Source organism: Typopeltis vanoorti, chromosome 18 (assembly GCF_054136105.1).
Source record: "Typopeltis vanoorti isolate ZY-2024b chromosome 18, IOZ_Tvanoo_1.0, whole genome shotgun sequence".
Taxonomy (NCBI): domain Eukaryota; kingdom Metazoa; phylum Arthropoda; class Arachnida; order Uropygi; family Thelyphonidae; genus Typopeltis; species Typopeltis vanoorti.
Window position 1 is genome coordinate 5,373,423 of NC_143566.1, and position 24,079 is coordinate 5,397,501.

Genomic DNA, 24,079 nt, shown 5'->3' on the forward strand with positions numbered 1-24,079 from the left:
GGACAATTAGCGGAGTTATTCCTGGTGCACATTGAATCACTTCTACTCCCCCCCCCCCCCCGGCATCACCTTCTATGGCTGATACGTAGACGATATTCTATGCATTGGCAAACCCTCACACATCTCCGCCTTACAAACATCCCTCAACGATTTTAGCAACAGACTACAATTCACCATGGAAACAGAACAGAACAAATCCATCAATTTCTTAAATCTTACATTAATCAGAAGCCATAACAGAATTGCCACGAAGATATTTCACAAGCCCACACATGTCGGAAACTGCCTCCATTTCAATTCATACCACCCATATTCCGTTAAAAAATCAGTCATCCTATCACAATTTATCAATGCTTACAAATTCTCCACCAACAGCAATTTTCTTAACACTGAACTCAAGTATTTAACACAGGTTTTCCAAAATCGCAACTACCCCACGCATCTAATAAATTACGCGAACTTTACGGCAAAATGCCGTCTTAACAATAATACAACAAAAGCAGACTTCCCGACACGTATGGTCATCAAATTGCCATACATCCAAAACACATACAAGGCTTACAAATACATTTTCAAAAACACGGACTATAAGCTAGTATTCACCACAAACCATAAATTAGGAACTCTCCTAAAACCTACTAAATCTCTCACTCATAAAGAATTATTCGAACACCACAATGTAGTCTACAAATTTCCTTGTCAAAAAGACTGTGACGTCACCTACACGGGCTCTACAATTAGGTCGTTATGGACTAGACTACAAGAGCACTTCAGGGATTGCAATATTCCCATTCCAGAATATCTGAACACGAAAACACATCGCAACATCAAAAAGAAAAACAAACCACAGAATACAGGGAAGACTGAAATTGCAGCTCACGCCCTTGAACTAAAACACATTCCCCAAATTGACAAAGCCATAATCATTGACAAATAAGAAAACGAAACGATGCTTAGAATATCCGAAACTATTACCATAAAATGCGATGGTAATTCTATCAACGTCCACCGCCCCTACCTAATCTCCATATGTTGGACGTTCCAAAACTTACAAATTAAGCCACGCCTCCGGCGATTTAGCGACAACAAATGCCCAAATTTGGCAGATACATCTTGCAGCCTTGACATAGCCCTACAGTCATTCCCACAAAGTTCCGACGATGGTCAGACGATGACCGAAACGGTCCACACCCCGTAAACCCTTGCCCCAGTTTCCACATAAGGATACCCTTCCCCTTCTTCCCCCCCCCTCTCCCCACAACAAAATAATATATATATATATTTATATATATATTATTAATAGTAACCCGGGTTCCCAAACTTATTTCCCGTGTCCCAAGTACATCCCCATGTTCCTTCCCCCCCCCCCCCTTTCAACAAGAGTTGGATTTAGAAGGCATCTTTAAACCAAAATCAAGGTATGTACATAATTTTTCCACATTTTTTATTCTGCCATAATTGCCTTCTACACTCGCCTGTAATGCCCTAAAATATATATATACCCCTTTTGAGTTATGTTAGCCAATGTATTAAATATAAGGGACACTCCTAAACAAAAACAGGCTAAAATAGCCGTTAATTATATTAATAATTTATGTTATTGAATTATATTAAAAGATGGACCAGGGAACGCAAGTGCAAAAGTGCACCAACATTTCAACAGATGAAGTCGGCTTTGTTATCCTCACTCATGATGACTCACACCAAGTTGCATTTGAAATACAAGGATATCACAAAGTATAGGTATAAAATTATTTTTAATTTGTTATTCATATTATAAAATGTATTATTTAAATAATTCAAAATACAGGTCACATGCCATGTAAGTGTGGTCAACTTTTTATAGGTCACCGAAAATGCATGTTTGGGCCACATGCAGCCTATGCAACCCCTATCTATGACAGGGGGTTGCCGACCCCTGCCATAGAACATCTAGGTGGACTCATTAATGGGGTGCACCACAAGAAGAAGAGGGTTTGACATTAGATCAGAAGCTCTAGTAGGTTCTCTACATTACTTAAATCCTTAAGTACACCCTGCCGACAAAAAAAAATATATTTACAGCATAAAACATGTATAAAATTGGCATGATGTAAATAAAACTAACAATTAACCCCCACTTTTAACTTATAATTCTCCCTTGTCATGCATGAGCAAATGAATGCAATTTTCAATCCCTGCACATAGCAATGATTTTCCTTTATTTTCCTGCTTGCTATTTAACCTGTAAAATCTCTCATGATATAAAACTTATCATGTTCACTTTTACATATTTTTCTAAGGAGATTTCACTTAAATAAATGTCAAATTTTGTCTGTAATAATCTTATATTTGTAATAAATTAACCATTAACCTTTGTTAAAATAATGTGGTGCATGACATCATCATCATGTAACGCTGTTAACTCATGTCTAATTCATAAGTCTAATTCTAAGAATAGTGAAGAATTCTAAGAATTGCCATATATGGCAATTTCAAAGGATGCGCATGACATCCAAGACCATATATGGAAGTATCGAGAGATGCGTACAATGGAAGTCCAGACCTATATAAGGCGAGACGAGACGTCAAGAAGGACGTTGTCTTAGGGTTTTACCTGAGACACCTTCTCTTACCTGGGTCTGCCGACACGTGGTCCATTGTCGGTAGTTGAAAGAGGAGCATCGCAGGTCACAAGGGTCCTAAAGGGCCTAGAATAATCAATAACCCAGAAAAAGAGGAAATTTTGTGGGAAATGAAGGATAAGCCAGTAAAAGGAGCACCTTCATGTGAACAAAAGATTCATGTAGAAGGTAGTGCTGAATGAGAATTGTAAATACTTATGTATGTGATAATTCCGAACAAGAATGTGCATCAAGTGTGTCGGTTTATGGGTACAGTAAGATAATGTAAATTGATATTGAATTAAGCTTAGGAAGAATTGAAAATAACCAAAGAATTGTAATGCAATTGTATATATATGTTAATGTGAATCAAATTGTAAATATTCCTTTTCGATTTAATTAAACGTTTTGTAAACAACATATTGGACTGATTCTATCAATGCACTATCCTGAAAATTTCGAATCTGCATAAAATAGAATGTGATGAATAATTGAGCCATGACTAATTAAAGGTAAAGATTAACATAAGCGAGGAATGCTAACAATATCTGCTTTGTCTTTAGTTTAATATCTTATAATCTCGCACTCAATACATAGTCTAACTGGTGCAGTCATAAAACAAATAAATTTGGTACTGTAGAGTGTGAGAACATAGGATCCAGCAGAAATAAATAAATGGCAGCAGTCAATAGTTAAGGCAGACAACCATTTGCAACATTTCAAAATTTGAAGTAAAGAACAAACAAACAAAGACAATGTAGAATAACAGAAATACAGAATGTTATAACAAACCCTTGCCTTCACATTGCAGCAGTGTGCTACAGGTTCTGCATCCTCCTCAATATGGAGATCATACAAAAGCACTTAACCATGCCAACTGTAATGTCCTTCACATGCTGGTTTGTATACCTTGCCTACTAAATTTGCAAAAGTTTATATAAGTTGGGGAGTACCAGATGTATAATGCAATTTTTAATATGTAGCTCGATGTGCAACATATGAACACATCAGAAACAACTGTCATTCAACTTTCTGTTTGAAAATCTTCATTAAGGATTAATAAACCTTTACTGTTATTTTGAAAGAAGTCCTTAAATTAGAGTGGCTGCAAAATGTATGTCTGTTTCACAATAACAATTCTCAGGACTTTTTTAATGGCAACAATACAGTTTTATTGGTATGTTCGTATATTCTGCTCAAAATGTACACACACACACACACTTTGGCTTGCCATTTCATGCTATATGAGAAAAGATAATGCACAACAACGAAAACAGATTTAATTCCATTCTATAATTCCATTCTGCTGATTAGGTTCCCATCAGAATTCCATTTTTGCAGACAGTAATAAAATTCTCAAAGAGAAAAGAAAGTTAAATAAAATACGAATAAATTATCTACACACACTGTCCAAAAAAGAAACCGAACTTTTGATAGAAAATAAAACAGGCCAATTATAATTATTCAAATCATTTATTTCAATCAATATATTCTCCCTCAGCTTCAATACAGTGCTTGGCATGGTCAATTAATTCGTTAAATGAGTTTATTATATTGGTTTTTGGGATACTGTTGAGGGTTATAGCTACTGCTGCTTGAATGTTTTCAATGGTGTCATTTCCTTTCATCGGCAAATGTAGTCGGGGGAAGAGAAAGAAATCACAGGGTGCTAAATCAGGTGAATACGGCGAGTGATCCAACACACAAACTTGGTTTTTGCTCAAAAACTGTCTAACAATGTTTGAACAACGAGATGGTGCATCATCATGCAAAAGTGACCAGCTGCCTGCATCACAATATTCATGTCGTACGCGATGAATTCTCACTATCAATCACTTCAAAACTTCGAGATAAAACTCAGCATTGACCATTTGGCCAGGCGGAACAAATTCTTTGTGAATAATGCCCTTGGACCATAGAAACAAATCATCACTGTCATTATGTTTGACTTCTCCAAGCGACTTTTTTCGGATGTCCCTCTTCTGGTAGTCTCCACTCAGCACTCTGGCGCTTTGTTTCAGACTCATACTCAAAACAGCACGTTTCGTCAACAGTAACGACTGTTTCAAGGAAGTTTGAGTCCTTAAGAGCGGTTTTAATGATGTCCTTGCAGTGTTTAATTCAATACATTTTTTGGTCATCGGTCAACTCGTGGGGAACAAATCGCGAATTCAATTTACAAAGGCCTAAACTCTCGGTCAAAATGTTGTGCACAGTTGATTTTGGAATCTCCAATTCATCTTCAATCAATCTCATGGACAATTTCGAGTTTTGTTTGATGAAATCACACACACTTTTTGGATGTTAACTTCACTCAGTCCAATTTTTGGATGGCCTAGCTTTTCGTTGTCCTCAAGTGTCTCACGACCACTTTGAAATTGCTTAAACCATTTGTACTCTTGAGTATGGGATAAGCATTCATCACCTTGTGCTTTTTGAAGCATTTGATGCATTTCGGTAAAAGTTTTAACAAATTAACACAAAAGCCAATCGCAGCTCTCTGTTTGAAACTCATTTTCCGACTGTTTGTTAGTGCCAAGAATGACAAACACATTGTCATTCTTGGCACTATAACTTGGCTTCTAATGAAATAAATGTCATAAACAGTTGGCAACACTAATGAAGGTTGCAGCTTTCGGCAACAAAAAGATACAATCGTGACGCCACTAGTTTCTTCTGTTTTTGAAACATTTGGTTTCTTTTTGGACAGAGGGTGTAAATTTTTCCTAACAGAAATGAAACTAACAGTTGTTCATGCATAGATATTTTTTCATATCAGTTATTTACACAGACACAACATATACCTGATCATCAAAATCTGTATCTTGAAAAGCTTTACCATGTCCTCCTTGTCCTGCCATTAACTGTTCATCATCTGCTTGATCATCATCATCATCACCTTCGTAAAAGTCAAGGGTAAGAAAATTACTCCTTGAATGCATGCACAATATAGATCATACACTATTTCTTTATATTTTGCTATCCAAAATTAACTAAATAATTCCTAGTATATTATTACGAAATAGTCTAGCATACTGTTTTAAATAACATATGCAATAATATGAATGCAGAATCATATTTCTGCCGTTGTTTTCCATCAAGATACAATCCAGACATAAAGAAATTAATAACACCCATTTCTAAAAACATTTTATAGTTTAAAAATAAATAAATACAGTATAAGAATGTAACTAATTCAATTAAAAACTTATGTAAAACACAAAAAATTTAAAATTATAGCTTATGCTCTTGAAAGATTAGATGAAAGGATTGGAATAGTGGTGGCCAGTTCATTAGAGTACTGCCAATGAAATATACTCCTTATAAAAAAGACAGTGCAGGAACAGAGCATCTAAGATAGCAAATTGAGCGAGTTTCTGAGAAGGATCATCTATTACACAGATTTCCTCTTTTATATAGCACTAAGCATTCTTAGGGAGGCTTTTGGTGCACCAACTGAGATATGGGTACATTATTCTAAACTCACATTTCAGTTAATACAGAATATTTTCAAAATACTATCTTTCAGTTGGTCAGATGGATATGTGAGTGGCAGACATGAAGTAAAGTTTTAAATGAAAGAGGTTATCAACTTTCTGAAGAGGCTATGGATGTATCTGTGGTAGGATAAGCTAGATGCGAAAGCCAATCCACAAGAAGAAAACTGATGTTGACTGGAATCGCATAATATCATCAAACATGAAGCAGTGAGAGTGAAGTAAGATCTTTCATCTAGACAACATGTTGATAACACTTATATACACTAGATTATCATTACCTCACACAAAAATACTAAGAAGATCGATCTTTAAAAAACACTGGATATAAGATCTAGGAACATGAATAATTTGAGTATTACATGATTTCTCAAATTAAGAAAAACAGAGCATACTGTCTAGAGTGAAAAATATAGATAAGATATGAGGTCAGAGAGAGGTCACTAATGTACAGAAAGAAGAGTGTGAGTGAAAGAAATGTGAGGATGCCCCAGAGCTCTGGAGTATCCTAGCATTGAAAAATAAATTTCATGAGAAGCAACTATCTACCATGGCATGCAGTGGTGGATGAAAGGAAGGTGGTGACCTAATCACAAAACGCAGGAGGGAGACCATAAAACAGTTAGTAGGTAAGAAGTCCTCTATGCTAGATTCAAGAGCAACCACATGAGCTTCTCCAAACATTTTCATACCTTATGTCCAAAAGTGGAAAAGATTAGTTAGGTCTGCCATGGAACAAATTATGAAATCTATATTGGTGATTGCTGTTAAACTTGAGGGAGGGGGATTCCAGGTAGTGAAGACACTGGCTGTTAATGACCTGCTCCATTACTTTCAGTAGGAATGAGATAAGGACAATATTTTTATGGCTTACTTATCTCCATTTTCCAAGAGAGGTTTCCTTTAATGCTTTTAGATGGATACGTGGAATATAACAGCTTGTATAAGTGATACAGGATGGGTGATAATTCCACACAAGTTTTTTACACAATAGAAGGAGAAAAGGACTAGAAGGGTTGACTGCTCTTTGAATAAAAATTTTATTCATTTGGCATTTAAAATAATAAATAAAAAATCCAAAATATTTTGTAACAGACGTTGCAGGCTGTAAGTGTAGGCTGAGTATGAAGCTAGGATCTTTCATGTGAGCAATTTAAAGTATGCTTATTTTTGGACTATATTAACATACTTGACGATCCAGATAGTAATCAAAGGTTTTGTGTGGAGTAGGGTATTGAAGGCTGCAATTCTAGCGAGGATTATATCAACTGCTGGAACAGGTGCTCGAGTTTGAATCAGGAAAATAATCAGACCATGGAAAGAGGCATGCAAATCCCAAAATCATCCCAACTGGCACCATTGTAATTCTTTCAGATACAGGCAGAGAATGGCTCGGAGAAGGTCAATATGTAGAAAAGGAAATACGGACAAGGTCAGAGTTGCAAGAGGAGAACTCACATCTACATGTATATGAGGAAAGATCTCGTTAAGGAATGGTCCAGAACATTGAAAGAATGGGAATTATCAGGCATAAGTTGGTAGGTACTTATATAAGAATATACTTATTTTCTTCTTGAATAATTTCAGATGCATAGAAATACTGATGTAGGAAACCCAATCCAGAAGGTAGATGCAGCATGATGAATGATGAATAAAAATTATGGAATGAAACTTTATTCCTTAATATGGAGTTATATCACCACCTGCTTTAATTACTGCTTTGATTTTTTTTTTCTTTTTTTTTTTGGTATGCTGTCAATATGATTCATTATCACATGCATATCAAGTTTATTCTACTCCATGCTTAAATGATCCCTTATTTCTGCCAAATTTGTAGGATGTTGATGTTTCTACTCTACGGCTATTTCTAACACTTCCCAGATTTTTTCAATAACATTCAGATCAGGTGAATTGGCTGGCTAATTGAGATGTTTATGTTCCCTTTTTTTTTTTTGGATAAGAATTGTGTATCCTGTTTCACCTATATAGAATAAATTACAGGAAATGAAAAGGTCACAAGAGACCTGACTGGTAAATGTCTTCAAAGAAGAATGGTCCATTGATAAACAAAGCTGTAAACCTGCACCAGACAGCAACTTTTGGAGAATACAAAGAAATTTGTTGGATTTCATGTATGTTTTGCATAGCCCATTACATGATAACTGTGGGTATTCACAGCTCTGTTCAGGTGAAAGTGAGCCTTGTCTCCCCACAAAAATCATCCACAGCATTGCAGCATCAAACTCCACTCAAACAAGGAATGCTAAAGAGAATGTCAATTGACTTTCAAAGTCCTGTGGGCATAACTCCTGTGTCAGGGTTTATTTTGAATAAGAAGAATTTGCCAGGTAATTGTGTAAAGTACCAACACTGTTATTCATGGCCTGCTCCATAATGGCAGTTGTTACTGCCATTGTGAGTATCAACTTCATTCACTTGTTGTGAAGTGACTGGTTTGTGACCTCTACCGGGTCTAACTCCCACTAATCCCATTTCTTCAAAACAATTAATCATTCAATGCAAATCACATGGAGATAATGGACCTCATCCACATTTATCCAGGTGATGAATTCTGTAGAGTATAGCAACAGCATTGCGACCCTACACAACTTGTCCAGATGCCAACCAGAATACCAGATAACCCAAACCACTCCACAAACATCCTAGATCTCTTCCTCACCAATGACTCCTCCAAATACACAGTGAAAGTAGTGAGCCCCTGGGCAATTCTGACCACAACCTAGTGCTCATCTCCTCCCCCATGCAACAATGTTTACACAGACACTCCCATACAAGAGTAGTTTGGCACTATAACAGTGCCAAGTGGGACAGCCTCTGCAACTTCTATGCCGCATTCCTATGGTTGGACTATTGCTTCTGGCCTTCCAACCAAAACATATGAACCGAGCTTATTACCAAAGTAATCCTCACCGGCATGAATATGTACGTTCCACACAACACTCTGAACTGCCATTCCCTAACGAAACCCTGGTTCTCCAAAAGACGTGCCAAGGCTGTAGAGATGAAACACCAGACAAACCACAACTGGCTGAAATCAAGAACTTCATCCTCCCTCAAAGCTTACACCGAAGCCAGTAATAGATGCAAAAAAAAAACAATCACCGCTTCCAAAACAGAGTTCGAAAGAACAAAAAGCAAGAAACTAGCAGCCTGTCCAAACGGCAGCCAAGCCTTTTGGTCTCATGCCAAAGCAATTGGCAGCAACTTCTGTCCAACACTATTCCCACTCCTATCACACCCTGATGGCTCTACTGCCTCATTACCCACAGAAAGAGCCAATCTTCTGGCCTCATACTTTGCTTCAAATGCATGCATAACTGACGATGGTAAATGTCCCCCAACCATTCCAGACACCCAACATACAATGCCCCCTATATCCTTTTGCCAGGATGAAATCACAAAAATACTGTCCCAGTTAGACACAAAAAAGTCTCCTGGCCCCGATGGCATTCCCCCAATTGTTCTGAAAAATTGTGCTACAGAACTGACCCCTATCTTACTCCACTGGAATCTATCCCACAAACTAGAAATTGGCCTATATTCAGCCCATTCCCAAGAAGGGTGACAAGTCACTGCCATCCAATTACCGCCTTATCTCGCTTACCTCAGTCCTGTCAAAGGTAATGGAAAAAATCATCAATTCCCACCTCCTATACTATCTTGAAGACACTCACCAAATAAATGACCACCAGTATGGATTAATAAATGACCGCCACTGCCGATCAACAGGAGATCTACTCACATACATCACCCATCTCTGGACAAATGCTATGGAGAGGTTTGGTGAATCTCAAGTGGTTGCACTAGATATCTCCAAAGCCTTTGACCAGGTCTGACACAAAGGCCTACTAGTCCAAAGCCTTTGACCAGGTCTGATACAAAGGCCAACTAGGCAAACTACCATCATTCGGTCTGACCCAGGACTTCTGTAGGTGGAATGCCAGTTTTCTATCTGGACACACAATGTGTGTGATGGTGGATGGCTCGCTATCCTTGCACCACTCGATTAATGCTGGGGTCCCACAGGGTTCTGTGCTCTCATCAACCTTGTTCCTGCTGTTCATCAACGACCTACTGCAACTGACCTCCAACCGAATACACAGTTTTGCAGATGACAGCACACTACACTCCTCGCTTGCATTTGATAAGCCTTACCCTACAGAACATCAACCAACACCACCCTCAACTCTGATCTCCAAGCCATCCTACAATGGGGTTCGGATAACCTCATAAATTTCAACGCCAACAAAACCCAGTTCTGTACTATTTCCCATAAAAAAGAACAACTTTTTCCCAGTATCCTTTTCGACAATATCCAAATTTCCAGACAGCCTGAGATCTCGCTCCTCGGAATCACCCTCACATCAAACCTTTCCTGGCACAAACATATCTCAAACATCGCATCCTCAGCCTCAAAAAAACTAGGATTTCTCTTCCGCTCAAGACGTTACTTCACCCATGAACATCTACTAACATTATACAAGTCACAAATCTGCCCAAACTATTGAATACTGCTTCCACATATGGGGTCGGGCCCCTAAAAGCTCTCTCAAAATGCTTGACTCAATACAGAGGAGGGCAATTAGACTTATCAATGATCCATCCCTTACCAACTCTCTCCCCCCCCACTTTCACACAGACGTTTGGTCTCCGCAGTAAGTATAGTCTACAAATATTTCTATGGGAAATGCTCATCCGAAATAACATCAATAATTCCCCCACTCGGTACTAAGCTCATTGGAACACGTGCAGCTGCTGCACAACATCCCTTCACAGTACACCTAGAAACAAACAGAACAAATTTCTTTTCCTCTTCCTTCATCCCTGCAACTGCTGCACTGTGGAACAGTCTTGCACCTGCTGTGTTTCCCAACGAATACAATTTAAAGTCATTCAAATTAAATGTAAACAAATTCCTCCTTACCCAACCCACCACCCATATACGGTATTAATGTACTATAGGTTGACCAATCAACCTCCTGTGTATGGGCCCAACATAAAAAATAAATACATAAATTCTTCAGGTATTATCGTTTCATGAGCAAAGCATGTTGGGGGAAGGTTGGTGCCATCACTGTGAACAGTATTAATAACCAAACTGGAAAAATCCCATGTCCATCTTTTTAAACCCTCCTGGAACTGGAACCCGCTGAGTTGCATGATAATCAAATTCTATACATTTGGAGTTTGCATTGCCCCTGGTGGTGAATTTTGGATGCCCCCATCCTCCTCCTCATCATATATTGCTTCTGCATGACTTGAAATGTATTCCTGCAAAGTTTCACAGCATTTCGATGATTGGATGGTACTCCACAAGGCCTTAGAAATAGGGATACTTTAATTTGGATCACTCTATATATACATAAAACTACCTGCAAAAAAAGGTACCTATAGCATATCCTCGATGACACTCCCTGGAGGTGTCTAATAATAATAATAATAATACCACGAGTGGGTTAAGGATCAGATAAGCTAAAACCCAAACATGGTGCTTCTTCAAACGACTGCCAACTTCCTGATGGTGAAAGCAGATCAAATGTAGATTTGTAGATCAAATGTTCAACTTTTGAAGACAATGGCAGAATTGTAAACATAAGCCCACATAAACACTGTACAGAGAAACAGTAAAAAAGACATACAGCAATGTCTAATTGATTATGCAAGAAACGGTACTAATCAAGAAGAGAAGCGTTGTTAATTAGTCTGAGTGTTCTCTGTTAAACAGCATCTGGACTTTTCTTAAGGAGACCTCTGGGACCTTTCCCCACACACATGGCACGAAAGATTTATTTGCTGGAATAATTTCATTTTTATATTAGATCAATAAACAAGGCAGCAATGTATGTCAATATGTTTATGCAAGAAAAAAATCTGCAATTAATGCTATTCTGAGGAGAGAAATCTTTTCATGAATAAGGATCTTAGGCAGTTAAATTAGAACATGAGATGGGTATATGTTATTTGAAAGTGCTTTCAAAAAGTTTAACACAGACAAAGTTATCCTCCTGCCCTTACGTAGTTTACATATTATATTTCATAAATATTATAGTATGTCAATACATGATCACAGGTGCCTAGTTCCTGTGAAAGCTATCACTAAGTGCACTGTTAAACAATAATGAAATGAGAAGTGTAAAGTACTTGGCATCAAAGTTATGAATAGGATCAATAAAACATGGTCACTGATGGATAAAATGTTAAACAAAATTATTACCAATAATAAAGTGGTATGCTCTGAAAACTAAAGCTGAAAAGAAATTTCACTCACAGCATCACCAAATAATAGTTTTGCTCACAGAGAAGCTGATCATACTTACCTCATTATACATGCATATCAAAATAATGCCTGTCACCGTATAGAAGCAGAGCAGAAAGTGTTGACTTTGGCTCTCTGAATTCAAGTTTCTTTATTTTACAAAAAGAATTAAGACAGGAATATGGATAGAATCTCCAGGGTATGCTTTGAATGAGAAAGAAACAAGTAACCAGACAATCACAGCATGAATGGATGAAGTAGCACAGAATGACATGAAACTGAGCCACACAAATCCAAGTCCTGTTGTTAACTGTATATTCTAGCCTAGAGTACATGATTTTTGCACAATGAAGAATGCAGCTTAGGGCTTAAAAATTCAGTCTAAACAGAAGTTACAAAAGGGAGTGTATTACCAACACAGCTATCAGACTTGGGGAAGTGAAAATCCACATGTTGCAATGCCTTAACTTTAGGTACTGTGATTTGGCCCATCCTCACCTTTTTTTTTTTAAACTGAAACCACTGTAACAAGAGCAGTATATGCTGCAATATTGCATAATCCTTTAGATAGGAGAAAGACCCAGACAATCCAGTTTATTTTTCTTTCTTTTTTTTTTTTATTTATTTACACCAAAGAAACAAGGTTATGAGGATAGTGCATTATGTCTGTATGTGGCATGTATTCTTCTAGCCATTTTCTTGTTTTTCAGGAGGAAAAACCTGAGCTAGCTGAAAAGAAATGATGGGATTTGAACTCAGATCTTTTCAACTAAAGGGCATTGTCGAAACCAACTGAGCTAAGGAGGCTAACCAAACCAGTAAAAACATTCTTGAATGAGCCAATTACAGATGAATTAAAAAGCAGTTCTAAAAGAATACGTGCAATTTACAGACATAATGCACCACCCTCTTAACCTTAGTTTCTTTCAGTGACTAGATTTAATTCCTTCCTAAGTTTCTTTTGTGTTTTTTTTTTTTTTTCTTTTTTGTAGCTCCAGCTTAATGATGCTATTCATCCATTTAACTCCCACTTGATTTATTCTCCTGATCTATGAGGGTGGTCTAAAAAGTTATTGGCCTCGACCATAGATGGCAACACTATCGGCAAGAAATGACTTGGAAAAAAAAAATCTAAGTTGGAATATCTGTCATAAGCATCCATGTGAAATTGCAAGTTATTCTATCAAGTAGTTTGTTTTATACAGCTGTCTGAAGCAAAAGTGTTGTCTGTATCCCTTGAAATAGATAAAATTGAGTATCGTGTGGTTATAAAATTCTTTGTAAAAGAAGGTATAATGCCCAGAGAAATTCATTCGAAGTTCATAAAAGTTTATTTGCACTCTTCTCCTTTGTTTTCGACAATTAAGAAATGGGCGGCCAAGTTTAAACGTGGCCATACCAGCCTTGAAGATGATCCACATGAAGGGCATCCAAAAAGTGTAACAACATCAGAAATCATTGATCAAGTGCATGATATGGTATTGGATGACCGGTGAGTCAAAGTTTGTGAAATTGCTGAGACTATAGGCATTTCAAAAAGAATGTGTAGGATATATTTTGCATGAAGAATTGCATATGAAAAAGCTTTGCACAAGATGGGTGCCGTGCTTGCTCACAGCAGATCAAAAATGCACTCGCATGAAAATCTCTGAACAGTGTTTGGAGCATTTCAGCAAGGATAAAACTGATTTTGTGCATTGATGTATTACTACGGATGAGACTTGGATTCACCATTACCCACCAGAATCCAAACAGCAGACAAAACAGTAGACAGAAGCCAGTTGGTTCAGCACTAAAGAAAACAAAGTTGGCTCCAACAGGAAAGGTCATGGCATTGGTGTTTTGGGATGCTAAAGGCATTTTGTTAATTAATTATTTTGAAAAGAGTAAAACAATAACTGGGGAATATTATTCTGATCTTTTAACCAAACTATATGAAAAAATTCGTGAGAAAAGACCCGGTTTGCAGAAGAAAAAAATCATCTTTCATCAGGACAATGCACCATCCCACAAAAGTGTTTTGGCAATTGGAAAATTAAGGGATCTGCACAACGAACATCTACCCATTCCCCAGATTTAGCTCCCTCTGACTTCTATCTCTTCCCAAAACTAAAACTCTTCCTTGCTGGTCAGCATTTTTCTTCGAATCGAGAGGTGATTGCAGCTGTTGAGGGGTATTTTGAAGATCTTACTGAGAACCATTACAGGGACAGGATAATGGTGCCTGAGCATCGCTGGAATAAACATATTAGTCTTAAGGGAAATTATGTTGAAAAATAAAAATAATTTTGAAATTATAAATTCATTTTTTTATTGTTAGGCCGAGAACTTTTCAGACCACCCTAGTAGGTATGCAGGCTGCTATTACTTCCCTTGAACACTCCTTTGCCATTTCCCATGAACTATCAACATTCAGCCTTTGTAGCTTCACATGCCTTGGCACTGATCCAAGCAAACTATTAAGCTTACCATACTTACCAGCCTTGTAATTCCAGATATAGATGCTCTGAAAATTTCATACATTTAGCCACCTCCCAGGTCAAAACCATATGATCACTCCCACCAATTGGTGTCAGTATTGTCATATTGGTTGTAGACAAATTCTCTGATGCAATTACTAGTAACCGCATAAATTCCATTTCCTTCCTACCATGTATCTCCCCGCCTATGTTCCCACAGTTGAAGTCCCTTATAATAATTACCTATCCTCCACTCATTGAGCTTTTTTTGGTGATGCACACTATCCCCATTATTCTTTACACCCCATGGTCTATAGAAGTATCCAACTGTATATTTTGTTCTGTTGGCCACATCTCACACCAGATTGCCTCAAATGTGCTATGTTCACTGGCCTGTGGTTGACCGTCTACTCTCTTTGGTTGTAGTTCATCGGCTATAATCAATAACACTCCCCCCCTCATTCTTTTCCCTCTATCCTCCCTGAACCCACTAGATCCCTTACATTCTATCCCACTAACTATATCAGCCATGTCTCACCAATGCCAATAACCTTTGACCAGGGTGAACTAACCAATGCCCCAAACCCCTCCCCCCTTTGCTCCAAATGCTCCTGGCATTAGTGTACATAAAGTACAAATGCCCATTAGGTTCACTGCAGTCCTGATGCTTTATACCAGCTATCCCATTCTGGTTTGCTACCATGGGTAACAAACCATCTTTTGGTTTGCTACCATGTTACACTCATCTGTTCCACTGTCATCTGTGTACCTGCTCAAAAGCTTCCCCCTCTAAAAGCTCTACTTTACCTAATTTTGGACATCTACTTCCCCTTAATTCAAAAAACACCTTTTTCCAGACTCTGAACACCAATTCCATTCAGATGCAAACCATCCTTGCTGTACAAATCCATTCATCCACACATCAAAACTAAAGGATTACTATTAAACTCATCACTCCAGGATAAGAAATCTCTTCACCCAAAATGAAACAACTTTAATATATTAAACATTATTCATATTTACTTTTTTTATGGTATTGATTCATAACATCACAGAAGAACAAATATAATTTATTAACTTGATTTTATTGGATTTATTGCTGGCATTCAGAACAGAAAAAAAAAATCACTTCTTCAGAACATAAAACGCTACAATCAAGTATACCATAAACACTAAGATAATAACAGGCAAAATAAATCTGCATCTAGATACATTTATATTACATTTAAACTGCTAGCATCCAAAAATATGCTTTGCTATAGAAAAAAAATACCTGTCTGACATTCCTAAACATAAAAGTCATGTATCTTTCAAATAGTTCACTATCATTTTCCATTTCAGAGAGGGCGAACACACACTGGAAAAATACAGTCATGGCATCATCTGGCTCAGACAGTATGGCATCCTTAAAATAATGACAGTGCTTCCTGCAGAACTCAGTTATCAAGACTAGACTCTTTACAGTATACTAAATTATTGTTAAAAGAACTCTTCCTGGAGTCAAAAATGACTTATCATAGGAGGTATCACTCGGTGAGCAACATATCACAAGCCTTAAACTCATTCATAATACATACTGGTAATATATATATTCCACATGTGTGGTATGACCAATGCATATTATGCAGTGGCATAACTACTTATCTCTACTTGCCAGTGTACTCATTATCATATAGAATGAGCTGTGTAGCTTTTGTTTTACTTGCAACATGATTTAAGTTTAAATCTTCCTGAAGAGACCTATCATCAGCATGACTCATCACAAAAAAAACTGAATATTCCCTGTCAGTTTACTTGAAATATCAATACGGAATTAAATTACACAAGGATGTTAGAGCACAATCGTGAGGAAGACCACTGGTTAACTCCATTTTCTAGGAAAATAATTCCCTGCATTCCCACATAAATTTAAGTATCATTCAAAGAACCAAACATCGCAAACTTTCTCAGCATAAATACCAACTTATCATACAGCATTTCTAACAAATGTCTTTGCCAAGTCCTACATTTGCATTTTATTATGCCATACACTACTACAGAAAATCTCCACACACTAAATGATATCTGAACATTAATTCACAACAACATCATCATCCTGCACAAATATATGACATAATAAAAACATCAGCACAAAAATTATAACTATTTGCTCCAATAAAAAAAAAAAATTAATTGCTTAAGAATCAAAGATAGATAACTGGAAGGAGACTTTCTTTCACATTCCTTAAGAAATGTGAAAAACTGACTTGGGCTTCTGACTATGTCCAATCCTCAAGTTCGTGTGGTGCAGCCTATTGGCTGCACCACACAAACCCACTGAATACTGAACAAACAAGGAGGGCTGGCAATTTGAGACAGCCAACAAAATAGTATTCTGGTTAAACATGATGTAATTTCATGCTGACTATGGTGTTACCCAGTTAAACAAGCTCCCACTGTTTCATCACTGAACCAGGGCAAACAATCAGCTACTGGAATTCCAGATCAGAAGAACTAAGGATGGCACCATGAACATAAGGAGTATTGATGAAAAGGAATCCAGATAGGCAGCACTAGAGAAGTACAAAGAATTGGAGATACTAAGACAAAAACAGGTGAGATGCTGTTAAATCATATCTTTTATTGCACTGATGAGGGGGGGGGTGCTTAAGAGTCAAAGCTGAATAACTGAGAGGAGACCTCCACATAGCCTTTAAAGGAATGCAGAGAACCGACCAGGGCTTCTGACCTAATGTCGAATCCTCACCTTCTCGTGGTGCACCCTGTTAGCTCCATTTCTTTGCCATTCAGGCTTCTTATGTTGATAGTACCGATCTACCTGGATAGTGAACAAACGAAGATGGGCTGGCAATTTGGGATTTAGTCGACCAAATTGTATTCTTATTAGCTTAAACCACAATATTAAATGATGGTACAACATGATAGAATTTCATGCTGGCTGGGGTGTCGTCCGGTTAAACAAGTCCCTCGTTGTTTCGGCCAGAGGACCCAGAGCAAACAGCGAAAAGTCAGCTACTGGAACAAATCCTAAAACACACCCCAACTCAATATCACCAGAATTGAAGATCGGTACTATCAACATAAGAAGCCTGAATGGCAAAGAAATGGAGAAACGAAGATGGGCTGGCAATTTGAAGAACTAGATAAGTATCAGATCGACATAATAGGGGTGACTGAAACAAAAACAACAAAAACTGGTGAGATCTTTCTCAGCAATAAATACAAAATGTTATATTCAGGTGATGACAATCAAGGAAAAGAAGGAGTAGCCATAGTATTCAACACTAAATACGAGGCTAATTTTCTTGAATGACAGGCAATTTCAAGTAGAGTGATGTGGGCAAATATCAGAATGGGGAACTGAACAATGAGACTTATTTGTGCCTATGGTCCCACAGAAGGTTCTCCTAAGGTAGAATTGGAGGAATTTTTTCAGGCTTTAGAGAAAGCAACTGACACAATGAAAAATTGGTCCTTGTTGGGGATCTAAACAGCAGAGTAGGAAATGATTGTCAGACATACAAAAATGTTTTAAAAAAATTTGGAGAAAAGAGCAAAGCTAATAATAATGGCAAGTACCTGTTGAATTTCTGCTCAGGACATGGACTGGTTATTACTAATACCAGGTTCCAACATAAAAATGTGCACAAATTCACATGGAGAGAAGAGGCAAGGAATAAGAAAAGTCTCACTGACTATATTATTGTTGATGGTGATGTTTTCTCTCTTGTGCAGGACACTGGAGTGTACAGAGGATTTGAAATTGGAAGTGATCACCATTTAGTCTTAAGCAGGATAAAATTTAATTTCATATTGAAAAGAAGAACATGCAAGAAAGTTTTAAAGCGAATAAAAGTTGAGCAGCTCTCAGATGTGAACTGTAGACTAAAATATACAAACATTATTCAAGAAAAACTGAAAGAGTTTAAGAACAGGAATCAAACCTTGGAGATTCAGTGGAAAACTCTGAAGAAAACATTGATTGCTTCTGCAAGAGAGGCATGTGGTGAGGTTGTCTGCAAGGATAAAAATATCAGAACTCCCTGGTGAACACAGGAAGTTAAAGAGGCAGTGCAGGAAGAAAGCATATCAAAAGTTCCTGTCAAATAAGTCAGTTTGTGCTCTTAGAGAATACAGAGAGAAACGTAAGAAAGCTAAACACTGTGTAAAACTAGCTAAACAAAAGTCATGAGAAGACTTTGGTAAGAACATAGAAAATAAATATCATGAAGGTGGCAAGATATTCTGGAGGTTGTTGAAGAAGCTTAGGAATGAAGGAAAGAGTGCTAAAAGGAATTAGAGATGATAAAGGTGATATGAAAACTGGAAAAAAGATATCCTTCAAGTATGGAGTAATTACTTTGAAAAATTGCTAAATGAAACAAGCTGTAATAGCACAGTGGTAAAAAACACTCAACAGGCATACAATCAGGAATACATATCCATACTTGAAGTAGAAAAAGCCATCAAAAGTCTGAAAAGTGGAAAAGCAGCTAGGGTAGATGATATTAGACAACAAATGCCCAAGTATGGAGGTATAAAAGTTTTACAGTGGCCTGCATAGTTCAGAGGGCCTAGACAGAAGGACGAATTCCAGATGATTAGAATAGAGCTCTCATAGTACCCATATATAAAAAGGGGAAATAAAACTGATTGTGAGAATTACAGAGGTATTTCTCTACTCTGAGTGTTCCTGGTAAGATTTATGCCAGTATACTTGAGAAACAGTTGAGAAGAACTGTGGAAGAGAAGCTTGGTGAGGAATGGGCTGGATTCAGGACAAATAGAGGTCAGCATCAGATATTCACTTTACAACAAATAGTTGAAAAGTCATGGGAATATAACAAAGATCTGTATTTAAGTTTATTAGATCTGGAAAAAAGCATATGACAAGGTGCCAAGAGAGAAGCTATTCAAAATGCTGCAGTTGCATGGTGTCAGTGGATCATTATATAAAGCAATACTTAGTCTTTATTTGAGTTGTAAGTCAGCAGTTAGAATTGAAGGAAGTACAGGGAGATGGTTTAATGTTAAATCTGGTGTCAGACAAGGATGTACATTATCTATATGGATAACATTTTGAAGGAAAGTGGTATTAAACCTGATATCAAAATTGGAGATGTTAATGTCAGCTCCTTGCTTTATGCGGATGATGTTATACTTCTAAATAAATCCGCTACAAGTCTGCAAAATTCCCTGACTAAATTGAATAACTGTTGTGATAGATATGGTATGAAGGTCAGCAATAACAAGACAAAGATAATGAAAATAGGCAGAAGCATTGAGAATATCAGCTGCATTGTGAATGGAGAACCTATAGAACAAGTAAAACATTTCAGCTACTTAGGCACGATTTTCAGTGAAGATGGTAAATTAAATATGGAAATAGACAACAGAAGCAACAAGGCTGGTATGGTAGGAAGTCAATTGAATAAATTCATATGGAATAAGAGAGAAATTAGTCGGAACACTAAATTAGCTGTATACAAGACAGTGTTCAAACCAGTTTTTAACTTATGGATCTGAGAGCTGGGTCAGAAGTAAAATACTTGACCAAAGACTATGAATCTAGACCACAGATATGAGAGTCCTGAGAAAGATTAGGGGCGTGAACAGATGGCATCAATGGCAATATGATATTAAAAATGAGGATATTAGGAAAGAACTGGACATTGTCAGCATCTAGGAATGTGTTAGCAGAAGTAATCTCAGGTGATATGGTCACTTAAGCAGAATGGGCGAGGAAAGATTAGCCAAACATGTGTTCTCTGCCAGGTTGGCAGGAAAATGACCTAGAGGAAGACCAAGATATACGTGGATTGATATGGTAAAAAGTGCCTTAGAAGATAGAAATATAAGATCTGAAAATGTTGTAGATTTGACAGGTAACAGATTGATTTGGAGGAAGATTGTAGATAGATAGTTAGTAATGATGTAAATTTTTCATGTAGTACTATCATGTTCTGTACACCCCTGGAGGGTAAATGTCAGGAATTTGATGATGAGAGGATGATCATGCATCAGTCTTATGAATGGTAGCTCAGCAGCATTTTCTTCTATTATTTTCTTCTTTTTGCTTTCCTCTTTATTTCATAGCATGTTTTAAGTCCAGTGCTTTGTTTTATTTGATCAAAGTATCTTTTTCTTGGTCTTCCGCTTTCTCTTTTTCCTTTGATTTTGTCTTCCATTATTCTTCTGGTCAGACTTTTATGTCAAAAGATATGTCCAATCCATCTGTATTAATGTTTTTTTATCAGTGTTCTGGGTTCATTTACTTCCTTAAGCACTTCTTCATTAGATTTTTTGTCTGTCCATTATATCTTTTGCATTCGTTTCCAACATCACATTTCAAATGCCTCCAATCTTCAAATATCTCCTGTTCCCATTGTACATGTGTCACTGCCATAAAGTGCTATACTCCATACATAAGTTTTTAGAAGTTTTTTCCCTTAGTTGTAGCCTTAAGTTTCCTTTTACTACCTTGTCTATTTTTTATTGAATTGTTTTTTTTGCAATGTCTCTTCTTATCTTTATGTCTTCTTTTGATCTTCCTTCCTCATTTATTGTACTCTCTAGGTATTTGTAATTCTTTACTTGTTTTATCTCTTTCCCATTTAATTTAATTTTCTTTATGATTTTTGGTTTCTTGCTTGCCAGTAGAATTTTGGTTTTTTTACCATTTATTTTCATGTGGTATGTATTCAATATTTATTTGTTGTTTTGATTAATTTTTGCTATTAATGTAATATCATCTGTAAATCTGAGGCAAAATATTTGCTCTCCACCAATCTTTACACCACTGCTTGTTTTTTCTTTTACTTCTCTGATGGCATTTTCAATATATACGTTGAAGAGCAACAGTGATAATATACACCCTTGTCTTATTCCACATCTAATATGTATGGTTTCTTCTTTATTATTTGTTCTTATGTATCCCAATTGTCTTACATATATCTGTTTGATCACTCTTCTGTCCTTATAGCCCATGTTACTTTTCTTCATAATTCCACATCATCTTCCGATTAACTTTGTCAAATGCTTTTTCTAAATCCATTAAGCATATATATGTTTTTTTGGTTTAATTCCATTCTCTTTTCAATTACAGTTTTAAGGCTTAGTACTGCTTCTCTTGTTCCTTTTCTTTTTCTGAATCCATATTGGTCTTTCTCTAGTTGTTTTTTAATAGAATTTTGCTAATGTGTGTAATTAGAGCTGTTATTCTGTGTTGGGTTACATTGGAGGTGCTTGCTTTCTTGAGGACTGGTATTATCAGGGATTTTGTGAATCCTTCTGGGAGATCCGCTAATATCTAAAATTTCATATATTTTAGCTATTAGTGGAAACAAAAAACATATCATTTTTTATTTCCTCATTCAGATTTTGAAGGGCTTCACTTGGAATGCTATCAGATTCCTGGGCTTTTCTTCTGGCTTAAGTCTTTAAGTGCTTTTTCAAACTTGTCTTTTATTATTGATGGTCTCCACTATTGTCTTCAGCTTCTGTGTCATTTTCTTCTCCTTGATACATGTGTTCAAGATATTTTTTCCATTCTTGGTATATTTCTTCAGAATAAATAATTAGTTTACCATTCCCATCTATTATGGCATTATTATGTGTAGCCTTTTTCAGTTTGTTGCAAATTTTTGTTATTTGGTTATAAGCTGATTCTAGATTTCCTTTATTAAACAGTTCTTCTGTCTTCTTACATCCTTCATGAAGGTATTCTTCTTTTGCTTGCTTACATTTTCTTGTTATCCGATTTTTTAATTTCTTGCATTTTTCTTTGTGTTCTACTTTTTCTGTATTCTTGTATTGTGTCCTTTCCTCCATTAAATCTAACATTTCTTCAGTTATCCATGGTTTTCTTATATTTTGCTCGTCTCTTCTTAATATTTTGTTACTAGCTTTTAGGATACTGTCTTTTATTTGATTCCACTTATCGTTATTGTTGGTGTTTCCCTTTGCATTTTCTTGTGTTAGTTTTTTGATGGTTTCCTGGAATTGTCTTTTGGTGTTTCCATTTTTTAGTTTCAATATGTTGATCTTTGTGTGTTGTTGTTTTTTTGGTTGTTTTTGAATTTCAACTGTGTTTTTATTAATATAGGTTGTGGTTGCTATCAACATCTGCTCTAATAAATTTGACTTAGTTTTTAAATCTTGCTTTAACCATTATATAATCAATTTGGTATCTTTTTGTGTCTCTGGGTGACTTCCAGGAGTATCTTCTTCTTTTGTGTGTTTGTGATTATTAATTTCTTCTGTTTGCAGAAATCTACTAATGCTGTCCTCTGTCATTTCTCTGTCCTAAGCCAAATTTTTCTATAATATTATCCTCAATATTACAGTGTTAAATAATAAATATAGGATGTTACATTCAGAAAAAGGCGATCAGGGAAAAGAAGTAGAAGAAATAACATTCAACACAAAACCCAAAGATAAACTTATTAATTTGCAGGCAATTTCAAGTAGAGTCATGTGAGAAAATTCCAAAATGGGAAATTAGATAATGAAACTAACGTGTGCCTATGGTCTAACAGAAAGTTCTACTAAAGAAGAAGTGAAGAAATTTTGAGTTATTAGAGAAAGCAGCTGCTAGAAAAATGGAAAAGCAAGTCTTTGCTGGGAATTCAAACAGCAGGGAAGGATGATGCATCAGTCTGCTTAGAATTCATCAGTGAATTCTAAGCAGACAGAAATGTTTTGGGAAAATTTTGAAAAAAGGACAAAGCTGATGATTATGGCAAGTGCATGCTGGATTTCTGTTCAGGACACAGACTAATCATCTTTAACATCATAGTTCAACAGTGTAGATGTGCACAAAATCAAATGGAGAGAAGAAAAGCCTCAATGGCTATGTTATAGTTGACTGACATATTCACACTGAATCAGGATATAAGAGTATGCAGAAAACTTGAAACTAGAAGTGAAATTTTATCATCATCATCATCAAATTCTTGACATGTACTCACAAGGGATGTACAGGATATCATAGTACTATATGAAAAATTTACATCATTACTAACTTCCTATCTACAATTTTCCTCCAAATCAGTCTATTACTTGTCAAGACTCCAATATTATCATTATCAGATCTCGTATTTCTATCATCTAAGGCACATTGTGCCATATCAATCCACCTATATCTTGGTCTTCCTCTGGGTCGTCTTCTTGCCAACCTGGCAGAGAACACTTGTTTTGCTAATCTTTCCTCGCCCATTCTGTTTAAGTGACCATACTACCTGA

General features: G+C 36.6%; 1 protein-coding gene across 2 annotated transcripts in view; it reads right to left on the minus strand.

The window, feature by feature from the left end:
• LOC150096468 (uncharacterized) overlaps positions 1 to 24,079 on the minus strand; it is a 470,709-nt gene that overhangs the window by 28,792 nt on the left and 417,838 nt on the right. For both annotated transcript variants that reach the window (XM_090407965.1, XM_090407964.1), the window contains exon 11: positions 5,408 to 5,502. In XM_090407965.1, the coding sequence (XP_090264091.1) occupies positions 5,408 to 5,502 (95 nt within the window). The remainder of the gene's footprint in view (positions 1 to 5,407; positions 5,503 to 24,079) is intronic.